Here is a 25083-nt window from a genome sequence, read left to right on the forward strand (position 1 = left end):
CAGTCTCACTCTGTTGCCCAGGCTGGAGTGCAGTGGCACGATCTCGGCCCACTGCAACCTCCGCCTCCCGGGTTCAAGCAATTCTCCTGCCTCAGCCTCCCGAGTAGCTGGGACTACAGGCATGTGCCACCACACCCAGCTAATTTTTGTATTTTTAGTAGAGATGGAGCTTTGCCATGTTGGCCAGTCTGGTCTCAAACTCCTGACCTCGGGTGATCCACATGCCTTGGCCTCCCTAAGTGCTGGGATTACAGGCATGAGCCACCATGCCCTACCAATGTTAAGTTTTCTAGTAGCCATATTAAAAGAAGTAAAAAGAAATGGGTGAAGTTAATTTTAATAATATATTTTATTTAACCCAATATATCTAAAATATTATCATTTCAACATGAACAAGATACTTTACATTCTTTTGTTTTTCACTAAGTCCTCAAAATCCAGTGTGTATTTTATATTGACAGCATATTTCAGTTTGAAGCAGCCACATTTCAAGTGCTCAGTAGCCACATGTGGCTAGTGACTCCATACTGGACTGTGTAGGTTTAGAGTTTCAGTAAATTTGTATGCAATAGAATCTACATAAATTGGCATATTATGCAGATTTTTTTGTATGCACATCAGTTCTTGCATAGCATAAGTCAGGTCATGATGCTTTTAGTCTATGAGGCAGATTTTTTTTTTTTTTTGAGACAGAGTCTCACTCTGTCACCCAGGCTGGAGTGTAGATGCACAATCTTGGCTCACTACAACCTCCATGTGAGGCAGATTTTAACTTGGCCCTAATGCAAATATTGTAAGAGAGATCTAATGGCCTTTGATTTCTTACAGAGGGCAATCAATACATGCCATGGTTACAATGCTTCAGCATATAGTATGCACGTCAGCCACTGCTTTTACTCTGGCTAGTGCTTAGTGTACCTGTACCACTGCCCAGGCAGCATCTGTCCTGTGGCAGGTGAATCTTAGGGTGGAAGGTGGCAAGTAACATTGCTTTTTTTTTTTTTTTTTTTGAGAGGGAGTCTTGCTGTATTGCCCAGGCTGGAGTGCAGTGGTGCGATATCGGCTCACTACAACCTCCACCTCCTGGGTTCAAGTGATTCTCCTGCCTCAGCCTCCCGGGTAGCTGGGATTACAGACGGCCACCACCATGCTCGGCTAATTTTTGTATTTTTAGTAGAGACGGGGTTTCACTATGTTGGCCAGGCTGGTCTCGAACTCCTGACCTCGTGATCCACCTGCCTCGGCCTCCCAAAGTTCTGGGATTACAGGTGTGAGCCACCGTGCCCAGCCTACATTTTTAAATTAATTAATTATAAGCAGGATCTCACTGTGTTGGCCAGACTGGTCTTGAACTGATAAGAGTTCAAGACCAGCCTAGGCAACATGGTAAAACCCTGTCTACTAAAAAATACAAAAAAAAAAATTAGCTGGGCATGGTGGTGCGTGCCTATAATCCCAGCTACTTGGGAGGCTGAGGCAGGAAAATCTCTTGAACCCGGGAGACTGAAGTTGCAGTGAGGTGAGATTGCACCACTGCACTCCAGCCTAGGCGATTCCATCTCAAAAACAACAACAACAAAATAACATTGTTGGAATATTTAGTTAATTTATAGAAGCGTATTGGCCTAATTGGGGCAAATACCTTATTCTGACATTCTCTCTATTTGCTTTACTGAGCTTTTTCACCAGTGGAATTTAAGCCCTTGATACATGAGGAGGGAAAATACCTTGGAGCTGTGCTGCACATGTAAAGTACACAGGAGATTTAGAAAACTTCGTAGCAAAAAAAAAGAGTGTAAAGTATCTCATTAATAGTTTTTGTGGGCTGGACACGGTGGCTCAAGCCTATACTCTTGGCACATTGGGAGGCTGAGATGCATGAGTCTAGGAGTTTGAGACCAGCCTGGGCAACACAGTAGGACCCCGTCTCTACAAAAATAATCAGCCAGATGTGGTGCGCATCTGTAGTCCCAGTTACTTGAGAGGCTGAGGTGGGAGGATCATTTGAGCTGGGAAGTTGAGGCTACAGTGAGCTGTGATTGAGCCACTGCACTCCAGCCTGGGTGACAGAGTGCCTGTCTCCAAAGAATAAATAAATAAATAATAATATGTTTTGTATGATCATATGTTGCAATAACATTTTGGATATATTAAATGAAATAAAATACATTAAAATTAATTTCACCTGTTTCTTTTTTTTTTTTTTGAGACGGAGTCTTGCTATGTCATCAGGCTGGAGTGCAGTGGCACGACCTCGGCTCACTGCAACCTCCTCCTCCTGGGTTCAAGCGATTCTTCTGCCTCAGCCTCCCTAGTAGCTGGGATTAAAGGCATGTGCCACCACACCCAGCTAATTTTTGTATTTTTAGTAGAGACGGGGTTTCATCATATTGGCCAGGATGGTCTCGATCTCCTGACCTCATGATCCGCCCGCCTTGGCCTCCCAAAGTTCTGGGATTACAGGCGTGAGCCACTGCACCCAGCCTCTTTTAACTTTTTAAGTATGGCTACCAGAAAATTTAAAATGCATGTGTGGCCTGTATTCTATTTCTGTTGGATGCTGCTGCCTTAGATTATTAATTATTCAATGTAAAGACTGCTGGGAGGTGCTACCTGCACTTCCCTGAATATATGCTTGAGAGCTCCACCAGCCGTCTTCACAGTAGCAAGAGGGGTATTCTGAGTCTGTCCCCCAAAGAGGGAGGGAGAAGTGCAGCCCTCTCAGGTTCTGTCAGAAAACCTGATCCCAGGCCAGGCGTGGTAGCTTATGCCTGTAATCCCAGCACTTTGGGAGGTCGAGGCAGGAGGATTGCTTAAGCCCAGGAGTTCGAGACCAGCCTGGGCAACACAGTGAAGACCCTATCTCTACAAAAATTGTTTTAAAAAAATTAGCCAGGTGCAGCAATGCTGCCTGTACTCCCAGCTGCTTGGGAGGCTGAGGTAGGAGGATTGCCTGAGCCCAGGAGTTAGAGGTTGCAGGAGTTAGAGGTTCCACGATCGCACCTTTCATTCCGTTACATTTGCTGCCTTGAGAACAGAAGACCTGCTGGTTTTGTTGCCAGTTTGCTCAGTCATTTTTATGAAAAAGCCAGTGCTAACTAGGTGCTTCTTCGTGCCTTCTCTGAGAATCAAGAACTCTAGTATGTTTGCGTGTGTTCAGTCTCTCATTAAATGTTCTCACTATCCCAGAGAACCATCTCATTGGACCTTGGTCTGTACATACCTTCATCTTTGGCTCTGACTTGTAATTATTTTTAGAACTTCTCTTTTTTTTTTTTTTTTGGAGACAGAGTTTTGCTCTAGTTGCCCAGACTGGAATGCAGTGGCACGATCTCAGCTCACCTCAACCTCTGCCTTCCAGGTTCAAGCAATTCTCCTGCCTCAACCTCTTGAGTAGCTGTAATTACAGGCATGTGCCACCACGCCTGGCTAATTTTGTGTTTTTAGTAGAGACAGGGTTTCTCCAAGTTGGTCAGGCTGGTCTCAAACTCCCGACCTCAGGTGATCTGCCCGCCTTGGCCTCCCAAAGTGCTGGGATTACAGGCGTAAGCCACTGCGCCTGGCCTAATTTTAGAACTTGTTAAAACAACTTGGCCTCTATTGATATTTCCATGACCCATGCTATTCAGAAAGAGGATTACAGGTAATTAGCTGGCTGGGTTTCTCATACCAGAGCATTTCACTGGGATGTTCCTGAACCTGGGACAACTTTTATGCCTGGCATTTTTCTTTCCTTCTCTGTTGTCCCAGACTAAGCAATTTTTAAAATAGTTATTATTTGTTGAGTAGGAGAATCTCAGGCAGATCTTCCTGGATCCTCATTTATACTTTTAAACCTGTAGTCCTGGAATTAGCGCTCTGTCCCCCAACCCCAAACATCCAATTTCTACATTTTGGCCACAGTACAGGTTTACTGTGTATAACTAAAAGGGCTGTGGAGTAGAAAGAAAGGAACCGACATTTGTTGGGCATCTGTTATGTGCCATGCACTGAGCTGGATGCTGTAGGAATATCTCAATACCTCTGAGGAGTGGGAATTATTATCTCTATTTTATAGACAAGGGAATAGAAATCTGGGAGTTAAGTAATTTTTTAATTTCACACACTTCTGGTAGATAATGGATTCTAGAACCTGGCATAATAGCCACTTGTCATCCCAGTGTAAAAGAGATGTGTGGCCAGATGGGGTGGCTCACATATGTAATCCCAGCACTTTGGGAAGCCGAGGCAGGAGGATGACTTGAGCCCAGGAGTTCAAGACCAGCCTGGGCATGTTTTGTTTGTCTCACGAAACATTTTTTAAAAAATGAGTGTGGCATGGTGTTGTGTGCCTATAGTCCCAGCTCCTCGGGAGGCTGAGGTGGGAGGATCTCTTGAGCCCATGATCATGCCATTGCACTCTAGCCTGGGCCACAGAGCAAGACTCTGTCTTCAAAAAATAATAAAAAGGAGCTGTGATTATCCCAAGGTGGGGATTGTGAATGTGTTTGTATTGTTCTAAACTGGGAGAAACAGGCTGGGTGTGTTGGCTTATGCCTGTAATCTCAGCACTTTGGGAGGCCAAGGTGGGAGGATCACTTGAGTCCAGGAGTTCAAGGCCACCCTGGGCAACAGGCAAAAAATAGAGACCCCATCTCTATTTTTTAAAAATAAAATAAACTGGGAGAAAGAAGCAGGGTCCTCCCCAGAGCATCTTTATCCCTAGTCACAGACCTGACACCTGTGTTGGGCAATGGCTACTTCTAGATTGTTTACCCCTACTGGGACTTGTGGTGACCATATGCACACTTTGGTTTACAGTTGGGACCCCTGATTTTAGCAGGATGGCCCAATGGAATCAGCTACAGCAGCTTGACACACGGTACCTGGAGCAGCTCCATCAGCTCTACAGTGACAGCTTCCCAATGGAGCTGCGGCAGTTTCTGGCCCCTTGGATTGAGAGTCAAGATTGGTAAGTCCTTCTTAAGTGATTCTCCAAATTGTTAGGTTTCAGTTTGAGTCAAGAGACATGAACTCTTAATGTCCTGCTTTGCTGTTCCATTAAAAAATGTATGGGTACAGGTGATGGGGGAAATGAGATCAGGAGATACAGTGGCACCCTTTGGTCTTGTAAAGCCTTTTTTATATTAGAAGGGCATGTGGGCAACTGTCTTTGACACATTGAAACCGCCTGTATGGTGGTGGATGTCTTGAAGGTTGATTTGGACCTCATTTACTTGGGCAGATCCTCTATATATTCTGATAATCCAGTGATGTGGTAGACATATTTTTTCTCTGAATGTGAATTCTGTCATAGCTAGAACTTTGGGTTGATACTTGTAATTCCCCTTTAGTTAAAGGAAGGAGCCACAGGGGTGTATTAGTCTGTTCTCAATTTGCTATAAAGAAATACCTGAGACTGGGTAATTTATAAGAAAAGAGGTTTAATCAGCTCATAGTTCTGCAGGCTATATAGGAAGCATAGCAGCATCTGCTGCTGGGGAGGCCTCAGCAAGCTTCCAATCATGGCGGAAGGCAGAGAGGGAGCAGGCAGGTCACATGGCCACAGCAAGAGCAAGAGAGCAAGGGGGAGGTGCCACACACTTTTAAACTATCAGATCTCACAAGAACTCACTGTCTCGAGGACAGTATCAACAGGGATGGTATTAAACCATTCATGAGAAACCCACCCCCATGATCCAGTCACCTTCCACCAGGCCCCACCTCAAACAGTGGGGGTTACATTTCAGTATGAGATTTGGGCAGGGATGTAGATCCAAACTAGATCACAGGATAAGGGAAATAGATTCCATTCATAGAGCAGATAATGGCACAGATGTCCAGCAACTATTTTCTTCACTTTAATATGCTCAGGCTCACTACTGATTTTGGTTTAATTCAGGCCAGTGTTAATATGACCTGGTTTTTCCAGAATGCATACTCTGATTTGGTGAAGGGCCAGGAGGTGATTCACAGATGTTGGAGATAGGCCATCCCAGCCTGGGATTACTTATTTGTACTAATAAATCTGACCAGAGTTAATTGAGGGTTTAAAGCAAAACAGCATATCTGTCTACTTTGCTCAAATATTTTACAAATACAACAGATTATGAGAGTGGGTAATAATATCTGGAATAATTGTTTTTTTGTTTTGTGGTTTTGTTTTTTTTTTTTTTGAAACGGAGTCTGGCTGTAGCCCAGGCTGGAGTGCAGTGGTGCAATCTCGGCTCACTGCACCTCTGCCTCTTGGATTCAAGCGATTCTCCTGCCTCAGCCTCCCAAGTAGCTGGGATTACAGGTGCCCACCACCACACCTGGCTAATTTTTTATTTTTAGTAGAGACAGCGTTTCACCATGTTGGCCAGGTTGGTCTGGAACTCCTGACCTCAGGTGATCCGCCTGCCTCAGCCTCCCAAAGTGCTGGGATTACAGGCGTGAGCCACCGTGCCTGGCCTGGAATAATTGTTAATAATTATTACATTGATGGCATTTTATTGCTGAGCAAGAAGAATCTAACATGATGAATGGGTTATAGCATCAGGTTTGCTTTGTTTTTTTGTTTTTTTCCTCTTTCTTGATGGTGATTTCTGTGTTTGTGTGTATGCGTCGGCTTCAGAGCCATTCTTTATCATTCTTCCTTTTCCTAGGGCATATGCGGCCAGCAAAGAATCACATGCCACTTTGGTGTTTCATAATCTCCTGGGAGAGATTGACCAGCAGTATAGCCGCTTCCTGCAAGAGTCGAATGTTCTCTATCAGCACAATCTACGAAGAATCAAGCAGTTTCTTCAGGTATGATGAGAAACTGAGGACAAGGAGAAACAGGACCCGCAGAGTCGGGTGTTAGTGTTCTTTCCTGGAAGCATTTCTTTTCTCATTTGGCTAAGTAACGAGAATCTATCTTGTATTTTCAATCACAGGAGAAGTAATTAGCCCTTTCTCAAAGCTCTGTATACTTACCCGTGAGCATCATTACCTGAGAATCACTTCTCTTGTCACAGTTGAAGTAATAAAGTGATTGTTATGTTAATCATACATGTTAGCATGTTAACGCGGTCCACTGATAGGAAGATGACTCTCACTGTTACATGTTAAATGTTTGACCGTAATGGGATACTTCTTGACTAAGTCAGTAGCTTCCCTGCAAGACCAGGATAGTATACTGTGTAAAGACTCAGACAAGGCCAGGCATGGTGGCTCACGCCTGTAATCCCAACACCTTAGGAGGTTGAGGTGGGAGGATTGCTTGAGCCCGGGAGTTTTGAGACCAGCTTGGGCAACATAACAAGACACCATCTCTACAGAAATTTTTTTTAAAAACTAGCTGATTGTGGTGGCATGCACCTGTGGTCCCAGCTACTCAGAAGGCTGAGGTGAGAAAATTGTTTGAGCCTGGGAGGTCGAAGCTGCAATAAGCCGTGATTGCGCCACTGCACTCCAGCCTGGCAGACAGAGTGAGAGCCAGTCTCAAAAAAAAAAAAAAAGACTCAGGCTAATGTGCCTTCTGTTACAGAAATAGTAACGACCTCCCCTTCGCCCCCCCGACAGAGAGCCTTCACCCAGGCTCTGAAGCCTTTGTTCCGTTGTTTCCTAGAATAAATGCTTTCCTTGATGAATACATTAGTTTTAAAGTGCCACAGTTCAGTCCACATCTCCATGGTCTGCTGCTGATTTTTATTCTCTTTCTCTCCTACTTATAGAGCAGGTATCTTGAGAAGCCAATGGAGATTGCCCGGATTGTGGCCCGGTGCCTGTGGGAAGAATCACGCCTTCTACAGACTGCAGCCACTGCGGCCCAGGTGAGACCTGAGACAAAACAAATCCCTGGTCTGGGAGGAATGGAAAATCAAACAACTTTATAATGAGATAAATTATTAGATCTACTAAAAACGAAGGAAAAGAAATGAAATAGATCAATAATCATAAAAATGCATTGAAAAACTCTAAAAAAAAAGAAAGTTCCACCCCCCAAAATACATTGAAAAACTCTAAAAAAAAGAAAGTTCCACCAAAAGAATCCAACAGACCCAATGGTTTAAAAGTTTTGTTTTGTTCTGACAAATTTTCTTTCTTTTTCTTTTTTTTTTTTTCTGAGACAGAGTTTTGCTCTTGTTACCCAGGCTAGAGTGCATTGGCGCGATCTTGGCTCACTGCAACCTCCACCTCCAGGGTTCAAGTGATTCTCCTGCCTCAGCCTCAAGAGTAGCTGGGATTATAGGCGTGTGCCACCACACCCAGCTAATTTTGTATTTTTAGTAGAGACGGGGTTTCTTCATGTTGGTCAGGCTGGTCTCGAGCTCCTGACCTCAGGTGATCCGCCCGCCTCAGCCTCCCACAGTGCTGGGATTACAGGCGTGAGCCACTGTGCCCGGCCTGTTCTGACAAACTTTCATAGTACAGATTATTCCAATATCATTCAAACTTTTCCAAAGTATAGGAAAACAAGGGATGTTTTCAGCTTATTTTATGAGGCTGGAAAAATCCTCATATCAAAACCTAAAAAACAGCCAGGTGTAGTAGCTCACGCCTGTAATCCCAGCACTTTGGGAGGCTGAGACGGGCAGATTGCCTGAGCCTCAGGAGTTCGAGACCAGCTGGGGCAATGTAGCGAGACCTCATCTCTCTTTTTTTTTTTTTTTGAGACAGAGTCTCTCTCTGTCGTCCAGGCTGGAGTGCAGTGGTGCCATCTTAGCTCACTGCAACCTCCGCCTCCCAGGTTCAAGCGATTCTCTTGCCTCAGCCTCCCGACTAGCTGGGACTACAGGTGTGTGCCACCAAGCCCGGCTAATTTTTTGTATTTTTTTTAGTAGAGATGGGGTTTCACCTTGTTAGGCAGGATGGTCTTGATCTCCTGACTTCATGATCCACCGGCCGCAGCCTCCCAAAGTGCTGGGATTATAGGCATGAGCCACCACGCCCAGCCTTTTTTTTTTTTTTGAGACAGAGTCTTGCTCTGTTGCCAGGCTGGAGTGCAGTGGCGTGATCTCAGCTCACTGCAACTTCTGCCTCCCAGGTTCAAGCTATTCCCCTGCCTCAGCCTCCCAAGTAGCTGGGACTACAGGCACGCGCCACCACACCCAGCTAATTTTTTGTGTTTTTAGTAGAGATGGGGTTTCACTGTGTTAGCCAGGATAGTCTCGATCTCTTGACCTCGTGATCCGCCCGCCTCGGCCTCCCAAAGTGCTGGGATTACAGGCGTGAGCAACCGCACCCGGCTTAATTAAGGATCTTTCTAAACACAAGAAAGAATATTTATCAGAAACCAAAGGGAGCATGATGCACAGTGGTGAAACACTATTCTCAGTAAAAACAGCAAAAGATAAGGATGTCTTTTACCATTGATACTTTTCTGAGGGATCCAGCCTATGCAAAAAGAAAAAGAAATGAGGGTACAAATATTGGAAAGCAAGGGACAGAACTCTTATTATTTACAGATAGATAGGTCTTCCTCGAAGATCCAAGAGAAACAAAACTAACAATAACAATTGGAACTAGCAAGGTTTAGAAAGGCCATTGTATACAAGATAAATATTTTTAGAATCTGCAGTTTCCCTAATCAGTAGCAGCAGTAACCTGTTAGAAGATGTAATGAAAGTAAAGATCTGGGCCAGGTAATCCAAGCACTTTGGGAGGCCAAGGTGGGCAGATCATGAGGTCAAGAGATTGAGACCATCCTGGCCAACATGATGAAACCCCATCTCTACTAAAAATACAAAAATTAGCTGGGTGTGGTAGTACGCGCCTGTAGTCCCAGCTACTCGGGAAGCTGAGGCAGGAGAATCGCTTGAACCTGGGAGGCGGAGGTTGTAGTGAACCAAGATTGCGCCACTGCACTCCTGGGTGACAGAGCGAGACTCCGTCCGAAAAAAAAAAAAAAAAAAAAGAAAGATCTGATTCATAGTAGTAAAACTAAATGTATGCAATTTGCATATACTATTGGTATGTATGGGAAAATATCTGGAAACATATATACTAAATCATTAAAGTAGTCGGTCATAGGAGACTTTTTTACTTTCTGTGAGGGGTTTTACCGTCTTTAATATCCTATAATCAGGGACATTTTTTCTTTTTCTCCGTGACCCCCTGCTTTTTAAAAAATTGTGGTGAAATACACATAACATTACATTTCAAATTTACCTTTGTAACCTTTGTTTTTTTTTTTTTTTTTTGAGACAGTCTCACTCTGTCACCCAGGCTGGAGTGCAGTGGTGTGATCACAGCTCAGGGCAGCCTCAACCACCTGGGCCCTAGCGATCCTCCTGCCTCAGCCTTATGAGTAGCTGGGACTACAGGCACATGCCACCATGCCCAGCTAATTTTTTTTTTTTGGTAGAGATGGGCTCTTGCCATGTTTCCCAGGCTGGTGTTGAACTCCTGGGCTCATCAACTGATGAGAAAGAGCTCTCCAGGCAGAAAGAAGATCATGTTCAAAGACAGAAACAGAAACGTGTATTCTTGGGAGAAGTGTAGAAAGTTCAGCATCTGATTGGGTCGGGGAAGACAAGCTAGTCAAGGCCACATGATGTTTTAATTAGTCATGCTTAACAGTGGGGCCCTGGAAGAGCAGTTTACCACAAGGGGCCAACTGCTTCGGTTTGAACCCGCAGCCCTGCCACTTGCTCTGTAACCTTAAGTAAACAATTTTTACTCTCTCTGTTCCTCCAATGGGAGTGATAACAATACCTTCTTCATAGAATTAATTCATACATGTAAAATGCTTAGAACAGTATCTGACACATAAATGCAAAATAATTTAACTGCTTTCTGCTGCTGCTGACATCACTATCATCACCCTCACCATTACTGTAGGAAATGGGGACCCAGTGAAGAATTTTTTTTTTTCTTTTGAGACAGAGTCTCACTCTGTCACCCAGGCCGGAGTGCAGTGACGTGATTTCGGCCCACTGCAACCTCTGCCTCTCAGGTTCAAGCGATTCTCATGTCTCAGCTTCCCAAGTAGCTGGGATTACAGGCATGAGCCACCACACTGGGCTAATTTTTTGTATTTTTAGTGAGACAGGGTTTCACCATGTTGGCCAGGCTGGTCTCAAACTCCTGACCTCAGGTGATCCGTCCACCTTGGCCTCCCAAAGTGCTGGGATTACAGGCATAAGCCACTGTGTCCGGCCCTAGTGAGGAATTTTAAGCAGAAAACTGATATGCTCAGGTGTGAGCGAGGTGGTAGGTAACACTTACTGTGCAGTGCCCTGTAGCCCAAGAGGTTAGCACACAGGCATTTGCCCAGGCAGCACTAGGATTTTCTGCTGTGGAAAACCTTTGTATTTTATTCTGCTCCACAAGATAAAAATAAGTGGTTTAAGTCAATTTGGATAGAGGCTCCAACTTACCATGGGAGGTAGGAAAGCCAAAGTTATCCCAAGGATGTTTTCAATCGTATGGATTAGGGGTCTGCAAACTGTGAGCGTGGCCCAAATCCAGCCTGCTGCTTGTTTTTGTAAATGAGGTTTTTTCGGAACCCAGCCACACTCATTTATTTATGCATTATCTGTGGCTGCTTTGGTGCTGCAGTGGCAGGGCTATTTGTGGCAGGGACTGTATGACCCAGGAAACCAAAAATATTTACCCTCTGTCCCTTAGAGAAAAAGTTTGCAACCCCTGATATAAAGCTATAAGTTGGTTATTTGTGGCCTCAACCCAGGCCTCACTGCTATTTTTTCTGTTTACAATACCTGGCATGCTCTTAAGTGTCTAGAATGGGTTAAAGATAGAAGAGTGGATGTAATCCCTGCTACCAAGGGCTGTCAGGCTAGTTGGGATTATAAGTACACAAACACTCAAAGTGAGAAAAACACAGAAAAGGATGTGTGTCATTTTGTCTAAGGAAGTTGAATAAGATTTCTCAGGAAAAGAAACATTTGAACTGAATTTGAAGGTGAGTGAGTTCAGGTGTGTTTGGGCTGAAGCCCAGGCCATGCTGAGTGGATAGCGGGTGGGAAGAGAGTGTGGAAACACACTGCATGCAGGGAAGAGTGGGGAGTCTGGGGTGACCGAGGCACAGGGAGGGAAAGTTGAAGTTATCAATTGTGTGAAACAGCTTTCTGTGTTGGCCTGAGATGTTTATAGCTGGAAGCAGTGGGGAGCCAATAAAGTTTTTTACGAAGGTATTAGAGGTGGGTTTCTGTGGGTGATCGTTAATCATGTTTTCTCCCTTTAAGTGTAGTCTTGCTTGAGAAATAGGAATGAGAAAGGAATGAAGGTTAAAACATCAGCTGTATTGTTGGTAAAACTAGAATGGAAAGTGTGGCTTGAGCTGGTAACCATAGGGGCTTTCCAATGCCTGCGCCCTGAGTTAGATCTTGGGGTAGAGAGACTGGATGTGCAGAGCAGCACCCCCACCCCACCCCAGCCATCCATATGGAGCTTCAGCTGCCATAGACCAACAAGGCAGAGGGATAGGCCTCTAGACCTGCTTCTAGAAACCAGGCTGCTGCTCTTGCTTGTGGTGGGCCCTAGGAAGGCAAGAGTGAGAGGAGGGAGGCACCAGCTTAGGTGCTGGGTTCTTTGAAGATCTGTGTGTACACAGAGTCTTTCTCTCCATCTTACCAATCAGATGAGTCACTGTCACTGTGGGAAGAAGTAGGGGCATGGGTCACCTTCCCAAAACTTCTAAGAAGCTTGTATTCTGTGGGCTTGGATAGGGACCATGGGAAAGGAAGAGAATGGTTGCCCATAAAACTGGCTGTAGTGTGGCCTCAAACTTCTGGACTTAAATGATCCTCCCACCTCAGCCTCCCAAGTAGCTAGAACTACAGGTATATGCCACCACGCCCAGCTAGTTAAAAAAATATATATATATATTTTTTTTTCGTTGAGATGAGGTCTCTTTCTATGTTCCCTGGGCCGGTCTCAAACTCCCAGCCTCAAGTGATCCTCCTGCCTTGGTTTCCCAAAGTGCTAGGATTATAGGTGGGAGCTACCACGCCTAGCCCAAGCCTGTAATTTTTTTTTTTTTTTTTTTGAGATGGAGTTTCACTTTTGTTGCTCAGGCTGGAGTGCATGGCACAGTCTTGGCTCACCACAACCTCCACCTCCCGGGTTCAGGCGATTCTCCTTCCTCAGCCTCCCGAGTAGCTGGGATTACAGGCATGCACCACCAAGCTCAGCTAACTTTGTATTTTTAGTAGAGATGGGTTTCTCCGTGTCGGTCAGGCTGGTCTCAAACTCCTGACCTCAGGTAATCTGCCCACCTTGGCCTCCCAAAGTGCTGGGATTACAGGCATCAGCCACCGCACCTGGCACGAACCTGTAATTTTTAAGTTTCATATGCTATTTATTTTTTGTTATTTCTTTAATTAATTCATTCATTTATTCATTCGAGGTGGGGCCTCACTATGTTGACTAGGCTAGTTTTGAACTCCTGGCCTCAAGCAGTCCTCCCACTTCAGCCTTCCCAAGTGCTGATATTATAGGTGTGAGCTGCTACATCCAGCCTTCTTTCTTCTTTTTCTTTTTCCATGTGCTATTTGACATTTTCCAAGGTACCAGCCTCCCCTTCTCCCCAAGATAATATCTTTTAATATGGAATTTCATCCCTAGGGCAGGACTTTTTTTTTATTATCCCTCAGAAATATACTGGACACCACGTTTAAGTAGACATCCAACATCTGCTGTCATAAATTGTTTTGAATTTTTTGACATACTTGCCCATGAGCTTTTTGAAGGCATAGACCATGTCTTAGCTGAACATGTGGTCTCTTAGTGCCATAAAGGGGGTTTATGATATGACCTGTGTAGTGTCACCTGTGTAGTGACAGCACCACTGCCTCTGTTTCCCTTCCTCTTGTGATGGCAGCAGCGTCTCAAGCCAAACAAGAAGGGTAGTTAGGGTGGGATGGAAGCTGGGTAGAGGTATTCCTCTCCCCATAGTTCTGTGTTCACATGTGCATTGACCTCCTTTTTGGCAGCAAGGGGGCCAGGCCAACCACCCCACAGCAGCTGTGGTGACGGAGAAGCAGCAGATGCTGGAGCAGCACCTTCAGGATGTCCGGAAGAGAGTGCAGGTGATGCAAGTTACAAGCCTCGGGCAGGGAGCTTTCATTAATTTTTTTTTTTTTTTTTTTTTTGAGACAGGGTCTTGCTCTGCCACTCAGGCTGGGCTGCAGTGGCATGATCACAGCTCACTGCAGCCTCGACCTCTCAGGCCCAAGCGATCCTCCTACCTCATCCTCCCAAGTAGCCGGGACCACAGGCATGCACCACCACGCCCAGCTAATTTAAAAAAAAAAATTTGTAGAGATGGGGGTCTCCCTGTGTTGTCCAGGCTGATCATGAACTCCTGGGCTCAAGTGATCCTCCCAACTCAGCCTCTCAAAGTGCTGGCATTACAGGCGTGAGCCACTGCGCCTGGCCAACAGGGAGCCTTCTCTTAGGGATACTGCCTGCAGGTCCTGCATGTATCTTTTTTGAGGTTTTGGCTTCATTTGAATTCTCCTCAGAAACTTTATATTTTCTGTTCCCAAGGAAATCTTTCTTTACTTCTGTTTTTTTGTTTGCTTATTTTAAACAGGATCTAGAACAGAAAATGAAAGTGGTAGAGAATCTCCAGGATGACTTTGATTTCAACTATAAAACCCTCAAGAGTCAAGGAGGCAAGTGAATATTAGAGATGTTAAAATCTCTAGAAAGTGAGTTTGTGTTGTTGAGTTGAAAGACTCATTTGTCTTAACTCTGTTTAGATCTTAAGGCTGGCGGGGCGCAAGGGAGTTACGGGTCCTCAAAGGAGCCTGGTCATTAAGGACAGGAGTATTCCCTCAGGTCAAGGAGTATTCCCTCAGGTCAAGGAGTTTTTTCTTCCTTCGCAGACATGCAAGATCTGAATGGAAACAACCAGTCAGTGACCAGGCAGAAGATGCAGCAGCTGGAACAGATGCTCACTGCGCTGGACCAGATGCGGAGAGTAAGGGCATAGGTCGGACCACTTCCCCCATGTGTCTCGCTCACTTGCGGGATTTCAGCGTCTTGTGGCAGAACTTGCTTGGTTTCTAAGAAGTTCCTGCTCTGGAGTTGACTAAAGAATGTGGTTAGAGACAGTCTGAGGAAATGTTTTCTGACTTTGTTTTGGTTTCCAACCAGAGCATCGTGAGTGAGCTGGCGGGGCTTTTGTCAGCGATGGAGTACGTGCAGAAAACTCTCACGGACGAGGAGCTGGCTGACTGGAAGAGGCGGCAACAGATTGCCTGCATTGGAGGCCCGCCCAACATCTGCCTAGATCGGCTAGAAAACTGGTAAAGGATGAAAGAAGCTTTTCCTTTCTTTCTCGAAAGCTAGATTGAATTCTGATCTTAACTGCAGGCGCACAGAATTGGTACTATATCTCCAACGTGGGGACTTTTCCATATTCAAATTTAGCCCAAGAATTAAAGTTTTTACTTTATTTCGGCCAGGCGCTGTGGCTCACACCTGTAATCCCAGCACTTTGGGAGACCAAGATGGGCGGATCACTTGAGGTTAGGAGTTTGAGACCAGCCTGGCCAACATGGTGAAAACACATCTCTACTAAAAACATAAAAAAATTAGCCGGGCGTGGTGGTGCGCACCTGTAGTCCCAGCTACTCTGGGCGGCTGAGGCAGGAGAATCACTTGAACCTGGGATATGGAAGTTGCAGTGAGCGGAGATCTTACTACCGCACACCAACCAGCCTGGGAGACAGAGTGAGACTCCATCTCAAAAAAATAAAAATAAAATAAAGTTTTTACTTTATTTGGAGAAACTTTGTTTTAAAAAATGTATTTATATTATTATATTTTAAGTATATTTTACTTAATAATTCAATTAAGGCTTTTGGTTTAACTGTATTTAACAGATAGACAAACCTTTTAATTTTAGTTATTTTAGTAATCTAAAATGACACATGCCCTTTTTAAGGGAAAAAATTCAAATACAGAAAATTAATCAAGAGAAGAAAAAATTTTTAAATGAAATCATCAGCAGTACTAGTTAGTAGTTAAAATTTTAGTTGATGCTCAATCTAGACATCTGTCATTATGTATATACACATTATGTATATACACATAAAGATAGAAATTTATACAGTTTATATTAGGATCATTTTTTTTTCTTTTTTTGGAGTCAGGGTCTCACTGTGTTACCCAGTCTAGAGTACAGTTATGCAGTCATGGCTCACTGGAGCCTTGACCTCCTGGGCTCAGGCAGTCTTCCCACCTTAGCCTTCTCAGTAGCTGGGACTACAGGCATGCACCACCACACCTGGCTAATTTTTAAATTTTTTATAGAGACAGGGTCTTACTTTGTTGTCTGGGCTGGTCTCAAATTCCTGGGCTCAAGGGATCATCCCACTTCGGCCTCTCAAAAGCTCTGGAATTATAGATGTGAGCTGCCGTGCCCAGCCCAGGATCTTCCTTTATATGCTTTTCTGTAATTTGCACTTTTACCTTCATCCAGCATATCTTACTGCAACCCTTCCTGTGCAAGGCCCTATAGTGAGCATGTTGCACCAGCTTGCCTTAGGAGAAACTTGAGATACAGAGCCTGCACTGGAAATTTAGGGCAACTCTACATGAGAATGCCTGTCTATTCATATCCTCACTAACCCTGAGTGTTGTTAATTTACTGAAAGCAGTTTTAAATGCTTCCTGACCAGGGAACGAAGAAGCTTAAGTTCTGGGAATGGGAGGATAGAAGTGCCAGAAAAGAGCTCAGGAGTTCAGAAATCCCTGCAGCGGTCCCCCTCCCTCTCCTTTCACTTTCTGTCTTTCTGGTCTTTTGGTCTTTGTTACACTAGTGATAAACCATCAAAGAATGATGGAATGATGCTAACTTCTCTCTTTTTTTAATTTTTTTGAGACACAGTCTCACTCTGTCACCCAGGTTAGAGTGCAGTGGCATGATCTTGGCTTACTGCAACCTCCTCCTCCCAGGTTCAAGCGATTCTTAGCCACAACCTTCCAAGTAGCTGGGATTACAGGCCCATGCCACCATGCCTGGCTATTTTTTTGTATTTTAGTAGATCGACCTGCCTCGGCCTCTCAAATTTTTGGGATTACAGGTGTCAGCCACTGCACCTGGCCTAATATCTCTATTCCTGGAGATAGATTTAATGAGCTTTTTCTCCCTCTCTATTCACTTATTCCTTGTGCATGTTATCAATATTTTGAAACATAATGTCATGTCTTTTGATCAGTTGAAGGCTGACATTGAAAAGGCTTATGGGGATTGGGTGTTGTGGCTCACGCCTGTAAATCCCAATGCTTTGGGAGGCAGAGTCGCGAGGATCACTTGAACCCAGGAGTTTGAGACCAGCCTGGGCAACAAAGTGAGATCCCATCCCTACAAAAATTTAAAAAACTAGACATGTGCCATTACACTTCAGCCTGGGTGACAGAGTGAGACTCCATCTCAAAAAACTAAACTAAACTAAACAGGCATGGTGGCACACACCTGTAGTTCTAGCTACTCAGGAAGCTGAGGTAGGAGGATCACTCATGTCCAGGAGTTGGAGGAGGCAGTGAGCTATGATCATGCCATTGCACTGCACTAGGCCACAGAGTGGGACCCTGTCTCAAAAAAAAAAAGAAAGAAAGAAAAGAAAGGGCTCATGTAGTTCAAGCCCTTCTCTTCATGCAAGCGGATGCTAAGGCCCATGATGGTGAAGGGCCTGGCAAAGCTTGCACAGATAGTGTGTGACAGAGCTGGCTCAAACCCATCTTTGGGAGCTGTCTAATCTCTTTTTCTGAGTCTTTATGTTCATAGACAAGTTAGGATGAGTAAAATAAGTGCTAAATTCCATATTTCGTGTTCTGCATATCTGGGCTCAGATGCTTGTCATTTTCCAGTGATAACTCCATCAATGCCTCCTAGTGGTATAAATTTTAATACTTCTTGTGTGCCCAGCCCCCTCTTAGAAATTTGAGATTTTAGGAAGGGACTAGTAATAAAAGGTAAAATAAATTATTTTCTGGCCAGGCATGGTGGCTCACACCTGTAATCCCAGTACTTCGGGAGGTCGAGGCAGATGGATCACCTGAGGTCAGGAGTTCAAGACCAGCCTGGCCAACAAGGCAAAATCTCATCTCTACTAAAAATGCAAAAATTATCCGGGAGTGGTGGTGGGTGCCTGTAATCCCAGCTACTTGGGAGGCTGAGGCAGGAGAATCACTTGAACCTGGGAGGCGGAGGTTGCAGTGAGTTGAGACTGTGCCACTGCACTCCAGCCTGGGCAACAGAGTAAGACTCTATCTCAAAAAAAAAAAAAAAAAAAAAAAGGCCAGGCGCAGTGGCTTACATCTGTAATCTCTCAGGAGGCTCAGGCAGGAGAATCACTTGAACCCGGGAAATGGAGGTTGCAGTAAGCCGAGATTGCACCACTGCACTCCAGCTCAAAAAATAAATAAATAAATAAATAATTTTCTTTTTTTATTTATTTTTTCAGCATCCACCCAACATGGTGAAAAATTCCTCTTTTCTTAATGTCACTGAACTGTAAACTTAAGATGAAAAATTGTAAATTTCATGCTATATATATTTCACCACGATAAAAAAATTCCTTGTTCTTATTGTAGTGGTCTCCATGTCTTCAGTATTTCCTTCCCCTTCTCCATCTCACCTGTATACATTCACTTTGGTAATTAGCATCTTTCTTAATTTATTGGCAGGATAACGTCATTAGCAGAATCTCAACTTCAGACTCGTCAACAAATTAAGAAACTGGAGGAGTTGCAGCAAAAAGTTTCCTACAAAGGGGACCCCATTGTACAGCACCGGCCGATGCTGGAGGAGAGAATCGTGGAGCTGTTTAGAAACTTAATGAAAAGGTAACTTAGCATCCTTGTCCCTTTCCCTCATCTAAAAAATACCTAAAGACTCACGTGGTAGAGTGAGAGGCGGGCTGACTTCTGGTCATGGCCGTGGCGCGTGAGCCCATCTTCTCTTTCCTCAGTGCCTTTGTGGTGGAGCGGCAGCCCTGCATGCCCATGCATCCTGACCGGCCCCTCGTCATCAAGACCGGCGTCCAGTTCACTACTAAAGTCAGGTAGGCCATGCCACTTCCATTTCCAGTAGAGATTTTACTAAGGGACACTGTTAGGGCGAGGGTAGAGTTGGTGGCCAGGGTCGTTCTTTCCAGGTGTGGTGTCACAGGCAGTACACTGTTGCGGGGTTGAAATTTGTTGCCATACTATCTGCTTGCTCTCTGATTCTGATGTCAAAAGCAAAAGAGCAGTCATCTTTTTGAAGGTACCTGGGCATATTCCTGTGATTGTAGACCTGGAGTCTCAGGCCACAGCTTCTCCTTCTGCCCAAGGGACAAAATAATGTCATCTATTTTCTGTTCTTTGAGGCTACTCTTCCCTGTGGATTTTAAGGGAAAGAGTAAGGCTTAGTGATGGGGAAGCTGAGAGGCCCCAGGGCAGGTGGGTGGTGGGCCTGTAGGGTGAGGTGTTACTTTCACACTCAAGTCAGAACAGGTGTGCTGGGGTTTTGACCTTCTGCAGCGAAATTTCCCTCCTCAGAAACTTAGTATGGTGTTCGGTTTCAGGATTAATAGAACAAAATGCCAGCTGCACAGCATGTGTTCCTGTAATATTTTTCATTATATGGCTTTGATTATCCTTTTGTGAATCTCTCACAACTTTAAGTTGTTAGTTCTTAGATGTTTTCTCAGTACCTTTGGCTTGAAGGGGTGATACTCATCTTTTGTTTTTGTTTGAGACAGGGTCTCACTCTCACCCAGGCTGGTGTGCAGTGGCATGATCTCAGCTCACTGCAACCTCCATCTCCCAGGTTCAAGTGATTCTTGTGCCTCAGCCTCCTGAGTAACTGGGAATAGAGGTGCGTGCCACCACACCCAGCTAATTTTTTTTTTTTTTGAGACAGAGTCTCGCTCTTTCGGCCAGGCCAGAGTGCAGTGTTGCAATCTCAACTCACTGCAACCTCCACCTCCCAGGTTCAAGCGATTCTCCTGCCTCAGCCTCCCTGAGTAGCTGGACCGGCACACTCCACCATGCCCGGCTAATTTTTGTATTTTTAGTAGAGACAGGGTTTCTCCATGTTGGCCAGGCTGGTCTCAAAACTCCTGACCTCAGTGATCCACCCACCCCGGCCTCCAAAAGTGCTGGGATTACAGATGTGAGCCACCACGCTCGGCCTTTTTTTTTTTTTTTTTGAGATGGAGTCTTTCTCTATCACCCAGGCTAGAGTGCTGAGGTGTGATCTCGGATCACTGCAGCCTCCGCCTCCCGGGTTCAAGTGATTCTCCTGCCTCAGCCTCCCAAGTAGCTGGGATTACAGGTACCTGCCACCATGCCCGGCTGATTTTTGTATTTTTAGTAGAGACGGGGTTTCACCATCTTGGCCAGGCTGGTCTCGAACTCCTGACCTTGTGATCCGCCTGCCTCGGCCTCCCAAAGTGCTTGGATTACAGGTGTGAGTCACCGTGCCCAGCCCTATTTTAATTTTTTTAAAGAGAGAGATAGGGGCCAGGCACGGTGGCTCTCGCCTGTAATCCCAGCACTTTGGGAGGCCAAGGTGGGTGGATCACCTGAGGTCGGGAGTTCAAGACCATCCTGACCAACATGGAGAAACTCTGTCTCTACTAAAAATACAAAATTAGCTGGGCGTGGTGGCGCGCGCCTGTAATCCCAGCTACTTGAGAGGCTGAGGCAGGAGAATCACTTGAACCCAGGAGGCGGAGGTTGCGGTGAACGGAGATTGCGCCATTGCACTCCAGCCTGGGTAACAAGAGAGAAACTCTGTCTCAAAAAAAAAAGAGAAAGAGAGATAGGATCTCGCTCTGTCATCTAGGCTAGAGTGCAGTGGCATGATCATAGATCACTGTAGCCTTGAACTCCTGGGCACAAGTGATCCTCTTGCCTCAGCCTCCCGAGTAACTGCGACTACAGGTACATGCTACCACACCCCGCTAATTTTTAAATTTTTTATAGATGTGGGCTCTCACTTTGTTGCCCAGACTGTTATGGAACTCCTGGGCTCAAGGGATCCTCCCAGCTTGGCCTCCCACAGTGCTGAGATTATAGATGTGAGCCTGTAATTATAGACAGCTTGGCCTATTTACCTGTTGGAAATGAAGAATTATGAATTTTATATTTCTTCAAGAAAAGGTTATGGGAGAGTTACTGACTTTTTTCCCTTGGATTTTTTCTTTTTAAATAGGTTGCTGGTCAAATTCCCTGAGTTGAATTATCAGCTTAAAATTAAAGTGTGCATTGACAAGTAAGTACTCCTATCTTAGCTCTTTTTTTCAAATGAGGAATAGAAAAATGAGAACTTTGACAGACATCATTTGAACTAGAGACTCTATCTTTATTCAGAGATCTTCATTTTGTGAACAAAAGTTTTCAAAAGCCTTGGGGTGCATTGTCATTTACGTGTCTGAACAAAGCCACAAAGCTGGGGGTACAGATTTGATTTGTGGTTGCTATTGTGACAACCAGTCCCTCTTTTCCTTGTTTAGTTTTTTACTTGTATATGTCATTCATGCATATTATATATAAGACTGAGATCATGTGTTAATTAACGACTGGGATACGTTCTGCAAAATGTATCATTAGGCAATTTTATTGTGCAAACGTTGTAGAGTATATAGTCCTTACACAAACCTGGGTGGCAGAACCTACTGCACACCTACGCTATGTGGCAGAGCCTACTGGTCGTAGGCTGTAAACCTGTACAGTATGTTACTGTGCTGAATACCGTAGGCAATTGTAACACATCTCAATGAAGTAGGAATTTTTCAGCTCCATGATAATCTTATGGGACCACCATCATATATGCATTTTGTTGTTGACCGAAACGTCGTTATATATTCTTTCCATACATAGCATGTGGAAAGAATAGATCTCTTTTTTTTAATTGTTCCACACTTTACCATATAATGGAATACTCAAAATTTCATAATACCTTTCAGGATGTAAAATACATATACCCTTTGACGACATTAGAAAAGAGAAAATGTGGGCCGGGCGCGGTGGCTCACGCCTGTAATCCCAGCACTTTGGGAGGCCGAGGCGGGCGGATCACGAGGTCAGGAGATCGAGACCATCCTGGGTAACACGGTGAAACCCCGTCTCTACTAAAAATACAAAAAAACTAGCTGGGCGTGGTGGCGGGCACCTGTAGTCCCAGCTACTCAGGAGGCTGAGGCAGGAGAATGGCATGAACCTGGGAGGTGGAGTTTGCAGTGAGCCAAGATCACACCACTGCACTCCAGCCTGGGCGACAGAGACTCCATCTCAAAAAAAAAAAAAAGAAAAGAAAAGAGAAAATGTGGCTGGGCGCGGTGGCTCACGCCTGTAATCTCAGCACTTTGGGAGGCTGAGGTGGGCAGATCACCTGAGGTCGAGAGTTCGAAACCAGCCCGACCAACATGGAGAAACCTTGTCTCTACTAAAAATACAAAATTAGCCAGGTGTGTTGGCGCATGCCTGTAATCCCAGCTACACGGGAGGCTGAGGCAGGAGAATCACTTGAACTCAGGAGGTGGAGGTTGTGGTGAGCCGAGATCGCACCATTGCACTCCAGCCTGGGCAATAAGAGCGAAACTATCTCAAAAAAAAAAAAAAAAAAAGAAAAAGAAAAAGAAAAGATAAAATGCATTCTTATTTTTAGTTGATGTAATTATGTGGAAATTTCATGAGAATGCACTGGAAAATAATGAAATAAGGGAGTTGACGAAGGTGGTAGGTTTAATAAGTACATATGCAATATGAAACATAGGTTCCCCTTCCTATGGGGAGGCAACCAACTGTGCCTGCTACGCAGAGGTGTTATGTTGCGCTGATCAACTGTAACGGAATAGTTTAAAGAAATGCCCAGGAGCACAGAGGTTTTTTCATGACAGTAAATAACAGGTGGTCAAAGTAGGCTTTTTGAAGAAACACAGAGCCTATTTTATTAACAACAGTCTGTGTTCTTACAGAGACTCTGGGGACGTTGCAGCTCTCAGAGGGTAAGTTCAGCCTAGAGGCTTCCTTTTGTTCCGTTTAACCTAACTTCATCCTCCGGCTACTTGGTCACCTACATAGTTGATTGTTCCCCTGTGATTCAGATCCCGGAAATTTAACATTCTGGGCACAAACACAAAAGTGATGAACATGGAAGAATCCAACAACGGCAGCCTCTCTGCAGAATTCAAACACTTGGTATGTGGGAGGAGCTCCCCTTCACAAAGGGCCTCTGGCTGCGGGAGAGGGCTGGGGAGAGCCTCACAGGACACCTGCCTTTTTCTTTTCTTACAGACCCTGAGGGAGCAGAGATGTGGGAATGGGGGCCGAGCCAATTGTGATGTAAGTTTTGTTGGGGATGAAAGACAACTGGGGTGTTTTCCTTGAGGGAGAGAGGGGTAAAGATCCTTCTTAATCCCCAGAATTAGAAACATCAACCTGTTCTTTCAGCTGTAGTTATTCCAAAAAGTCACTTCAGGCCAAAGTGACATGAACAGAAGTTCCATGTGCCATGGAGCTCTCTGGCTTGGAACATTTCCGTGAATATCTGGGAGTTGGCTCCTCCTTAAGGAGAAGTGGAAAGTCCCTTGCTGAGTTGTTCTCCACACCCATGTGGTATAAAGCAGCTTTCCACCTTGCCTGGGGCTTTCCAAATTCCCCATCCAGCTCCTGCAGCTGACCCTGCTTGGCTCCATTTTTAGTGCCCTGTTTTTCTCTCCCACTGAGGTGGGATAGAGGGTGTAAAAGCAACAGATTTGAGTTAAACTTTAAAATAAATGACCACCTTGCATTAGCTTGCTTAGGAAAAGAGTACATAAAATAAAATGAACAAACAAAAACCCATCTTGTTCTTTATCCCCGTTATTTTCTGCTTTTCATTGATTCAGATTATTGGATTCTTATTGTCAAGAATAAACTTTAAACAAACAAACGAAAAAAGGTAAATGTGACGGAAAGCTAGTTTTCAGTCATTTTTAAAAATTATGATGCCCCGTTCTTTTTCTTACATTTGTCCCCTGAACAATTCTTCCTCTTTAAAATGTAGCAGTCCTAGCTGGGCGTGCTGGCTCACACCCCATACTTTGGGATGCCAAGGCAGGCTGGTCACTTGAGGTCAGGAGTTCAAGACCAGCCTGGCCAACATGGTGAAAGCCCGTCTCTACTAAAGATACAAAAATTAGCTGGGTGTGGTGGTGCACGCCTGTAGTCCCAGTTACTGGGGAGGCTGAGGCATGAGAATCGCTTGAACCTGAGAGGTGGAGCTTGCAGTGAGCCAAGATTTTGCCACTGCACTCTAGCCTGGGCAACAGAGTGAAACTCTGTCTCAAAAAAATAAATAAAATAAAATGTAGCAGTCCTTTTAAAAAATGTGGAATTTTACTTGACAGTAGAGTGAAGTAGCCTGTATGCAATGATATGCAAAAATGTACATGACATATTTAGAAAAAGCAAAATGTAAAATAATTTGAATAGTATTATTAGTATATGTGTTTTAAAAATACACTATACTCTTATGTGTATTCATATGTATATTAAGAAATTCTGGAGGAATATACCAGCAGTGCTATGTGCATTAGTGCTGCTGCTGGTATCCATGGCTATTCTAGACTGTCTCTGTGATATTTGCATTTTAAACTGAATATATTTCCTTTATTATCAGAAAAATAGTATTAAAAATGAATTATAATTCAATTTCTTTTTTCTTTTTTCTTTTTTTTTTTTTGAGTCGGAGTCTCGTTCTATCGGATTGCAGTGGTGCGATCTCAGCTCACTGCAACCTCTGCCTCCTAGGTTCAAGCGATTCTCCTGTCTCAGCCTCCCAAGTAGCTGGGACGATAGGTGCATGCCACCACGCCTGGCTAATTTTTGCATTTTTAGTAGAGACAGGGTTTCACCATATTGGTCAGGCTGGTCTTGAACTCCTGACCTCGTGATCCACCCATCTCGGCCTCCGAAAGTGCTGGGATTACAGGCATGAGCCGCTGTGCCCAGACTAGAATTCAATTTTTGAGAATTCATTGACAACTCTTACTTAAAATAAGGTTGCTATACTGATGTGAGACATTGTTATAGTCAGTTTGGAAAACAATTTGGCAGTATAAAAATGAACATACCTGTAAACCAACGGTGCCATTCCCAGGATTTAATAGCAGAGAAATCTTTGCA

At 44.5% G+C, this 25083-nt stretch overlaps 1 protein-coding gene across 15 annotated transcripts in view; it reads left to right on the plus strand.

Moving 5' to 3' along the window:
* Positions 1-25083, plus strand: part of STAT3 (signal transducer and activator of transcription 3) — a 74747-nt gene that overhangs the window by 35389 nt on the left and 14275 nt on the right. For 6 of the 15 annotated variants that reach the window (XR_010152863.1, XR_010152864.1, XM_009432157.5 and 3 more), the window contains exons 2-14: positions 4820-4951; positions 6627-6771; positions 7680-7778; positions 13905-14000; positions 14507-14588; positions 14802-14896; positions 15073-15224; positions 18613-18771; positions 18897-18989; positions 21128-21187; positions 22893-22922; positions 23022-23115; positions 23212-23259. Coding sequence is in view for 12 of the 15 variants with exons in the window: in XM_009432157.5 (XP_009430432.3) it covers positions 4820-4951; positions 6627-6771; positions 7680-7778; positions 13905-14000; positions 14507-14588; positions 14802-14896; positions 15073-15224; positions 18613-18771; positions 18897-18989; positions 21128-21187; positions 22893-22922; positions 23022-23115; positions 23212-23259 (1285 nt within the window). In the remaining 3 variants the exon portion in view is untranslated. Of the gene's footprint in view, positions 1-4800; positions 4952-6626; positions 6772-7679; positions 7779-13904; positions 14001-14506; positions 14589-14801; positions 14897-15072; positions 15225-18612; positions 18772-18896; positions 18990-21127; positions 21188-22892; positions 22923-23021; positions 23116-23211; positions 23260-25083 lie in introns of all 15 variants that reach the window. The other 9 variants (XR_010152865.1, XM_001165480.8, XM_063798569.1 and 6 more) reach the window with 2 other exon arrangements.

This window comes from Pan troglodytes, chromosome 19, assembly GCF_028858775.2.
Source record: "Pan troglodytes isolate AG18354 chromosome 19, NHGRI_mPanTro3-v2.0_pri, whole genome shotgun sequence".
NCBI lineage: Eukaryota > Metazoa > Chordata > Mammalia > Primates > Hominidae > Pan > Pan troglodytes.